The sequence below is a fragment of the Hyposmocoma kahamanoa genome, unplaced genomic scaffold, assembly GCF_003589595.1.
Source record: "Hyposmocoma kahamanoa isolate Upper Pololo Valley unplaced genomic scaffold, ASM358959v1 81, whole genome shotgun sequence".
Classification (NCBI taxonomy): Eukaryota; Metazoa; Arthropoda; class Insecta; order Lepidoptera; family Cosmopterigidae; genus Hyposmocoma; species Hyposmocoma kahamanoa.
Window position 1 is genome coordinate 11,604,691 of NW_020654080.1, and position 9,982 is coordinate 11,614,672.

The following is a 9,982-nucleotide window of genomic DNA, read 5'->3' on the forward strand; positions in this document are numbered from 1 at the left end:
GAACCTATTGCAATAAAACGGCAATTTCATACTGTAACCCCTAATATTTAAGTTTTTACTGTTTTTTCTTTTTTACTTTTTTTTATCATCGTCATCGTCATCGTCATCGTCATCGTCATCGTCATCGTCATCGTCATCGTCATCGTCACCGTCACCGTCACCGTCACCGTCACCGTCACCGTCACCGTCATCGTCATCGTCATCGTCATCATCGTCGTCATCGTCATCGTCATCATCACCATCATCATCATCATCATCATTATCATTATTATTATTATTTTAAACTCTCGCCTCTCCCAAGGCCTAAAAGATTAATTTTCAATTATTATTATTATATTCGTCCAACAAGACTTCTTACTAGTGACAAAAACTTATCTAAATGTCAACGATTTTTTAAGAGACTGTCCCTAACACATACTTAACATGTCTATTTTTGTGGTGCCTCAATCATGTGCATGGTGTTCAAAAGTACACTCGAATGCTCAATCACGTTACGCTAAACCTTTTTTGGATGACCGATTTTTTTCAACTAGGTCATCCCTTAAAATTAGCTTGTAGAGGGCAGGGGCTTCTGAGCGCACAAGTGCTTTAATGTTCAACAAAGATAGCACAGATCGATATCCGAGTATGGACCGTCGCGTCTGTTTCGGGCGGCGATAATAACCCACCGATTAGTATATGCGCGAGATTAGATTCCCTAGTCTTATTGTCTTCAACTCCGCACAAATACTGATGCGTGTGCTGCTAAATTTTTCACGATAAGTTTTCCTTAATGCCATACTTCGCAAGTGTACCGAAGATAACCATAAAAAAAGGTTCCAGGAAAATATTTCTTAGAGGAGGCGAGGGTGGAGTGGCGTTTACCCGCTATGATTAAGGACGAGATATCTGATGTTTTCCTTCCTCTTAGTATTTACCCTACCACTTAAAACTTGAACCGACTAGACGTAAAGTAACGTAGGTGCTTGCTTATTTATGTATGGATCACTTATTTATATTTCATTATTATTTAGCCGAATTTACTTTTAATAAAGTACACACTCTTTTTTATTTTGTCCTCCATTTATTCACGGCTCTGCTATTAATGATCTACTTTGAAACACGTTGTGTGTCGAGTTAACTAAGTTATTTAAGTTAATTGACACTATCACCACCCCTATCTGTTGTCTCTCGGGACTTAAATTAAGGAGCGAAGGAGCTCCGTGGAACTTTCATTAAACTGTAGAAGTACCAGGCTTTGTCGAAAAGAAAACTTACAATGGATATGGGTGAAAAACTGTAACAGACGAATTTAAAAAACAAGCGCAACTGAGTTCTCGAAAATAAATTACACCGAAAAATTTAATAGAAAAGTTCTCTATAAAGTTAGGCGTCCACAGATCCGCAGCGCACGCATCAGACGGATCGTATTATACGGATTTTAATATTCTTTGTATAGAAGTTCATACAACTGCGTCCACTGATCCGCATCGCACAGACCGCATGCACCGGCCTGTCGGTAATGCCGACCCAGTTGCTCGGAGGGGCAACTTTTCCGATGCGTGCCGACGACGTCATATGGATTGCGTATCAGTGGACGCATCCCGCGCACGCGCCGCCCCGTTGCGATCTCTTCTTAAATATGTCATGTATCCAGATATCATACGGATCTGTGGACGCCTACCTTAAGTGTGTATTTTCAAGATTCGTACTATGAGAAACTTGCAAGTAACCCTGAGCCTGATTTCAAACAGAATTATTATCAATTAACAATTATTTCAACGTTTAATTAAGTAACAAAAGTTATCAAACAGAATTCATATCCTAACAAATTATGTTAAAATATCAATCTAATTACATTCCATCAGTGCGAGGTTTATCCCGCTGTGCATTAAGGGAAGGTATCCGATGCTCGTGGCTAGCCCGAAGAGGCACATTATTAGCTTCCCGCAGGGGCCGGACCCTGCATAATGAATTATTAATAACGGACAGCGAGAATTCCTAATAAATATTCTTTCGTGGCTTTAATCAAGAGTTGGAAACATAATACACACGTGTTTAGCTTGTCTATTAGTGTCATTTTTCTTCGTGATTAAGTTTTTTTTTTCTTCCTCTAAGTAGACAAGAAAAAAGAATAAGGAAAGCCTTCTTCACACCAAATACTTGGAGAAACGTAATGTACTTAATATTTAGAAAACACTAACAAGCTTGTTATAATTATTAATACAAAGATCGAACACTCAGAAAAAATTCCTTCGATCCGTGGCTTAGATGGTATAGGGTCTGGCACGGTATGGCAGAAGACGTCGGTTCGAATCCGACCGGATCGTAAGGAACTTTTTCTGAGTTTTCAATCTTTGTCAAAAATAATTGAATATCAATTCAATAAAAAATTTTACATACTAACAAGTATATTCGTAAAATTTCGAAAAAACACATCACATCTTACAAAGTCAAGTCAAGATGTTCGTAATAAGTGGAAGTCGGTATTGTACCATTTTAATGTCGTCTCTGCTGTATAGGTACGTAGATATTATAGTTAGTAAGTGAGTAAAATATTTTTTAGTTCCAGGAAACAATTCAAGTACACTCGATATTTGATACAAAGATTATTAAACATCTAGACATATTTACTTCTGTTTTTAGTTTACTTAATATTGTATTAAACTAATCATGCACGTATGCACATATTCACACATACTCCTATTCAATGTAAATTATACCATTATATAAGTACAAACTTCTGTCTTGATAAATTTCGTAAGAAACTACATTAATGGAATTCTTACTTCCAAAACTGTTACCGAAACATTAGGTAAATACAGCTATACGTCTCCGAAGAGATAAAAAGGCCACATGAACAAAACAAAAAGAAACATTAATATGCGCAACGAGAGATAAAACGCAGATAAATCCATGTACAACCTATTTATTTAAAAGCCTATTTTTTAACCGTTTGTCTTATTTAGTATTTTGAAGAGTCCCATGCATTAATAGAAATGCAAACTGAATTGTCATAGTTATTATTTATACAAATATATCATAAAACACGTGTCTAGGCTTTCTTAATTCTAATACTCAAAATTCATTTCACACAACTGTTCTTGGTAACAATAGATCATTTGTGATTATTATTAATTAGATTCTGATCGATTCAATCATTAGCAAACTATATCAAATTGTCACACATCAGTTTCTACTTAGGGAATTTGGTTAATACTTTTTTGGTTTAGGCTATTCGCGACTAGATGATCGGGCGTTAAGTATGTGAAGGGCAGGAGGAGTGAGGTATGTGGCGTAGTAACGTAATAACGGACCTGTGCGAACGAATGCGGTATCTATACAGCAAGTATATATTTGATATAATTATTGATTGACGCTATGTGTCAAATGGTGATACTTGATCGCACCTTAGACTATCCATCCTCTAAGGATCGCACCCCCAAGATTTTGTCAAATACATATACAATAGCCAATACCTGAAACCACCCTGAAACCATGTGAAGTGTCACCGAATCGCAACTAATTTAAACTATTTATATATCGATAAAGTTATGACTTCTTTATTCCCCATAAACATGCCGTAAACAAGTCTATAAATACGCTATAAAAACGCCACATGAAATATTATCTAGTCTAAAAACTATTTATTAGGTAACCACGTCAAAAATTTATGTATCTATGTTTCTTTTAAACTACTTAAGTAATTTCAAAAAAAACAAAAAAAAGACATTATTTATTATTTTTTAAGTAAAAAACCATGAACTACATATTATTCTTGTTTTTTTTTATTGAAGGATTCTGTTCATACTTCAACAAAATAGAAAAACCCATGGACGGACAAATAGCTCGTACAAATTTAGTTAATGTATAGAACTAAATACAAAACATACAACGATGATATTTATTCAATACAAATATGTATTACTTCAGAACATAAACTTTTTTTTAGATACAACTACACAGTTTTACGAATAATTGAGGAATAAATAACTTTTAATTTACATGACCTGTCTCATCTCTCCATTTTCTATTTATATAAATAAACGAGATTCATAATTATGTAAGTAGCAAAGGCTATATTATTAAGTTACACTGCGACTGAATAATATTTCCATTTGAGACTGTAGGTGTCGGCAAATAATAAACTGCTACTTGTATAAATTTATAACGCGGAACAGCCGATCTCGCAATGGCGGTTCACCTGAATAAAAGATCTCACCGGAATGTCACGATTTCTACAGATTACGAAAATGACAATGCAAGCACAGGATATTTGGGTAACAAAGACAATAATAAATGGGAACAATGAAACCGAGAATTTGTGTTTTGGATTTCTTTCTATTTCAAAATTTAGTTTAATTTCAAAGAAAAGTTCAGAAGGCAATAATTAGCGTACAAAAATGAGGTCTATGTGTGTGTGCTATAATAGTAAGGGATTATTTGATCCTCAAAGATATAAAATTGATCTTTTGTAAATGTGCACTTTTTTAAATAAACGTAATATATATTAATGTTTGATATATATAGTAATTGTTCCGTCTGTATTAGGTGATCTACGGATAAATTATAAATGAACTGCAATGCAATAGTGACACCATCATTATATTTAAACATACTAAATTAATATTTGGTATTCAAAATCCTCTTGTTTTATTATTGATCTTTTCTTTTGACGATTGATGCCAGCCAGATTGATTTATAGCCAGTATATCTTTTGATACTGATCTCCTAATAAATCTTAGTTGCTTGGTCGCGCCCTCCATTCAGTAGGCTAGGTTAGGTTAGTACATATGAAAAAGCAAATATCAGAAGCCAATTTGCTTGCGTTTCCGAACATATTTTCAGGTCAAATTATATTATAATTAATATAATACTAGTATACAAATAAAATCTACATTTACTTAGTTTTAAAAATAAGTATCTAAATATTATTTTTAATGCTCATTTAGTTCTGAGGCCCAACATAAAACTATCAAAGTTAATTTATAAATCAAACATTTTTACGTAGCTCAGAACAGATTAAAATATGCATTGATTTAATTTGTTTTCTGTATCAGAGAAGAAGATCAATCATTTAAAAAAGATGGCCGTTTAGATTTTTGTCGGTTGCTTTCGCAAATTTAAAATGATCATTTAAATACACGCCTAACTGTAATCTACAATTTTTTACAAATGAATTACCAATTACCGCTAATACAAAAATAAAAATTAGCAGACATTACCCCACAACTATCTTAATGTAGTATAGTAGAAATAATAGTAGAAGTTATTAACCCGTAGTAGATATCAACCCTTTAGTCTTTTCAGCCGTTACAACGTGTTTAACTAAAAACATCAATCCAAACGTTTACATTCTTATATCAGAGGAATGTCATTGCAAGAAATAAAATAAGTACATAGAAACAAGAGGTATCGGTTCCTCCGCTGGTGTCAGCGAAGACAGGCCCATAAAGAGATAGAATCGCCCGATAGATTCAATTTTTGAGGCGGAAATCGGCGACACTCTGCAGGATATTGAATGGGACGTACTGTATCACTCCCTCTTTAGGTACCTCAACTTGTGTATTAGAGAAATAACTTGTGGGTTGTGGTTCACTTTTTATAGTAGCTTATTTGTGACATTGCATATCTCAATTATAACTAAGTAGTACCGAATGTACCTTTCACTTTTTACAAACTTGTCTTTAATAATGTAATCGGTTGCAGTTACTGATATTTTAAAGAGATCTTGCTAGCTTAATAGCTTAAGTTAACACAACTATCAACAATCATTGTAAAAATCACCTATCAGCAAATACAATAAAATGTTATAGAGATGATTAAAATACTGTAAAGGCGATGTCAGTAAATCCTTTAGTGCTATAAAATTGAGTGCGGCCTGAATAAGATGTAAAGGGAGGATCGTGTCCTCGCACGGCGAAATGAGCTCACATGTGTAAAATTTTATAGCCCCTCGACCTAATGTGCTCAGAAATAAAAATCTACTTGCATGCTTGTTTTTGATTTGCTACTTATACGCGAATTTGTGTCGTATATATGTATATCTGCCTATATACGTCTCACAGATGAGCACGACTCTTTTCTTAGGAGAAAATGTTAGGATTGTGTTATATTTCACTACAGTCCAAACATGTGTTAGGTTTTGCAATAATACTGTACGTACCATAAAATTCAAGTTTCTTTATGACGGTAAACGACGGTTTGTCTCGATACAAATTTACATTGTACTCTAACTACGTTTTCTTAACGTTCATATTTTTTTCAATATCTACCTTACAATATTAGAAAGTAAGTCATAAAATATTTGAGAAATTAACTTTTACTTCGGTTATTTGAATGCTTCAGTTCGCAATTAATTTATTATGTAAAATCATTGCAGTAGTTATATATTGTAAATAATTTTAAATATGTGTCCTGTACATACTTTATAGTTTGATTGAAATGATTGAAAGACTTTAATTGAATTCAAAGACCCAAGGCGCAATACGAACTGTGCTAAAAATGTCCACAAACTATATACTAATAGGAACACCAATGGAACTGTACAATTAAAGCCAGAACAGAAAACTAAAGGAAAAGTTAATGGTATTATTATTATAAACCTGTCAATACAAGTTAAGCGAACTATACTGGGTGGACGTCAGGCGATGAACTGCTGTCTCTCCGCTGCTAGTGCATTGGTCAAAACAAACAATAAGTATACACGCGTGTTTACATGAACAGTATTTAATCAAAATAACATTACGCAGTATTATTAAACCTGGATGGTATTTTCTTAGATGTTTCCATTTGGAAACTTTTGTGGTGTAAAATAGTAGGCATTTTAGTCTTACCTCTATCTTTTAGGCCTTCGTATTTATCATGTCCTTAGATTTACCTAATCTTGATATAAGTATTAATAACGGTTGTTTGATAAACTCAAATTTATAAATCTATATAGTCAGGCATCTGACTTAAATAATTATTGGCATTAAATTGGCAAGGAGTTTTTTCCAGGTTTATTAACCTGCAAAGTTCACTGAATATAAATATGATAAGGCCAAGGCAACCAGTTAATAACAACTACTTGAAATAACACACAGAAACTAAAAATTAGACAGCATGTGACGATCCCTAGCGGACCGAAGCAGCAGGGCATATCCATGCGGGATGAGATTTATTCGCCAGGGGCGAGCGTGGATAGAGCGAACACGGGGGGTTGACACATACGTGGGCGTGCGGCGAGGTGATCGCGCGGCATAGGCAAGCGTGCGCTGCCGGCGCCACTTGGTAATCCATATAGTTCCCGTAACCCATGTGGTCGCAAGTGCAGGAGCAGTTCTCAATGTGGCGGCGCAGCTCGAGCTCGAGCTCCCAGGGCGGCTCCATGAGCGCGACGAGGGCGACGGGAGCGCGCCGCGGCGTGCCCGCGCCTCCGCGCGCTGCGAATGCGGCCCCGGGCCGGGCGCGGGCCGCACCTGCGCGACGCCACCTGCCTCCCCGCCCCCCGCCCGACGCGCTCCACCATACACGACAGCGGCTAACGTGACTCGGCGCCGATGGCGCGGCCCCTGGAGAGGGCCTCGGATTCTGCACCCGACGAGCTGTGGACCGCGGCGAGCGCGGCGTGTCGCGGCGCGGCGCGCATAGTGAGGCGGCCGGCTGCCGGCAGGGGAATGCCGCGAGCCCGGCCGCGGTGCCCGGGCGACCCGGCCGCGCCGGCGCGCCGAGCTCCACGTGACAGCCCCGCACCCACCGCCTGCCCGGCCGCTGCTCCCACCACCGGACACATCTTTCAGATGCACAATCGTCAACCATCAATTAACTATACGTTAGGTACATTAGTCGAAAATTGGGTTCCAGATTATGAAGAAATCGGTGGGCTGTCATCTTTGTGATCATTAATATCGACGGCTGGCCATTGTCTACAAAAATAATACACGTAATATACCCATGTTTCACAAAAGCAAAAACATTACAAAAGCTATAAATCAAATAGTTTACTCCCAAATCAATTGAGAGTAGTTTGTAGGAGAGCAATAAATTTACATTTTGTCTTATAACTTCTGGACCTCTTGAGCTTAAAGTTTGTTTTGTTTTCATGAAAAGTATATTATATTTGATTTATTAAGTAATTCATGCAAAACATTCCGGTTATTATAATCAAATACAATATCAATACAATTTTCGGAAACAAAAATGTTAATTAAGCATTAAGTTTAATTATAATAAACATTTATGTTATAAGAACACAATTATTATGATATAATGAAAAATAAATAAACATTTGGCAAATATCCAAACCGTACTTTGTAGTGTCAACACTTATAATCAACCATGCCGCAAGGTTGCGTAGCTTTTTCGTCCTTGTCAAGATAACAGGTTGCGGGTAGCCTGACAAGTAATTTTTGTTTCCTTATAAATGTGGTCTTTAAAATACGGCTGATTTCAATAATCGTGCTAACACGAAGTACCCGATAATATGGTGCATTGAATTGCTATGCTCAAATAACCTCCTACATATTACCAGTGAACGGATGCTTTCACTAGCTATGATAAACTAAATACAGTATTCTGGTGTATCTGAAAACCGTACTGGTTTTTAGCTCGATGGACCAAAACGAAGTGGCAAGCTATTAGATGATAAAAATTGCACTAAATAATGTAATGATATGAAAATGACAGATGGCCGAATAAAAAAATGATGATTAAGAACGACTGATGGCGAGTGCTGAATGACAACTGTATTTATTGATATTAAATCCATATTAAGATAACTTGTAAGCATATGCAAAGTCTTGAGCAATACAATTTAGTGTGCTACATTTACAAAAATGTAATAATATAAGATTGATTGTACAGTGGGGTTATATGCTCGATGCCTGTGGCACAGCAATGCGCTACGAGCTACGCCGTAGCAGTCTGCTGCTTTACGTCCGTTCCGCAATAATTTAAAATGCTGCTAGTGGAACGGATACAATATGCGACATGAGTGCACATTATAAAGTTGTGACTGTCAGTACATATTCATTGCACGGAGTAACTTCCGCAGTATTACATATTGCATGAATTGTTCGCTAACAAAACCGAATACATGAAACAATTAAAGAGCGTACGTGAGCTTTTGTGTTTTTAGTTTTTGTTGTGCAAAAGTAAACGACGGTTGTAGTATAGAATGGTAGAGTGGTTTTAGCCTTCTCGAGATTGGATATTTTTTATTTATTTGGATATTATTATTTTTAGTTTAGCATTGTTATAAAGAGTTATTAATTCGCATACCAAATACACATGTACGAGTATTGTGTGCGCAGTTCGAAGAACAATGTGAAATGGAGGGCTGAAATAACGTACCGTGAAAACGTATAAATTGAAACCCTAATATGGCGCCAAACAATGCGCTTGCCTTCAGGTTGTGGCAACTGTTTATACGTACAAAAACACAGATAAAGTTATGACTTGAAAAATATACTCACTGCTAGGGGCAAATTATAACTTTTGAGTATTTTGTGTCGATATGTCGTATATTTCAGTTAAATGTACCGCAGCTATGGGTCGAATTATATAATTACAGCGTATAGAGAATAACATAAAGAGACATTTCGAAGTTAACTTTTGTGTTTATAAAGTTTGCTAAGACACAGACACTACCCAATCAGGTCTAATAGTTGTGACTTATCTCTACTTAGCTCTATCGCTACACACAGTTCTTTGCGATAGCTGGCAGATGTTATCCCGCCTCATGACCTACTTACATTTTGTACTTGTACATTAATCTAACATAACCTAACATATTTTTTAATTTAAAAGTGCTTATTCACGTAAGTATCTTTACACTTACTTTTTACAGATATATACTTAGTTGTAGGTAGGAGAGACAAGATTAGGATTTTCCACATGTATTTGCATTTCTATAATAAGTATTCATAATTTGGTATAAAATTGTTATTCCTTTACATTGTTATTCTCAAACCTTTATTACTTTGTTTCAACGCTATGTCTTCCCAGACCAGTATTTAAGTGA

At 36.1% G+C, this 9,982-nt stretch overlaps 1 protein-coding gene across 1 annotated transcript in view; it reads right to left on the reverse strand.

Annotated features, from left to right (window-relative positions):
- The window catches only part of LOC113234121 (dipeptidase 1-like), a 17,019-nt gene extending 9,597 nt beyond the window's left edge, over nt 1-7,422 (reverse strand). Inside the window, exon 1 of the mRNA XM_026469380.1 lies at nt 7,192-7,422. Coding sequence (XP_026325165.1) covers nt 7,192-7,350 — 159 coding nt within the window. The 5' untranslated portion in view covers nt 7,351-7,422. The remainder of the gene's footprint in view (nt 1-7,191) is intronic.
- Nucleotides 7,423-9,982: the final 2,560 nt, after the last annotated feature.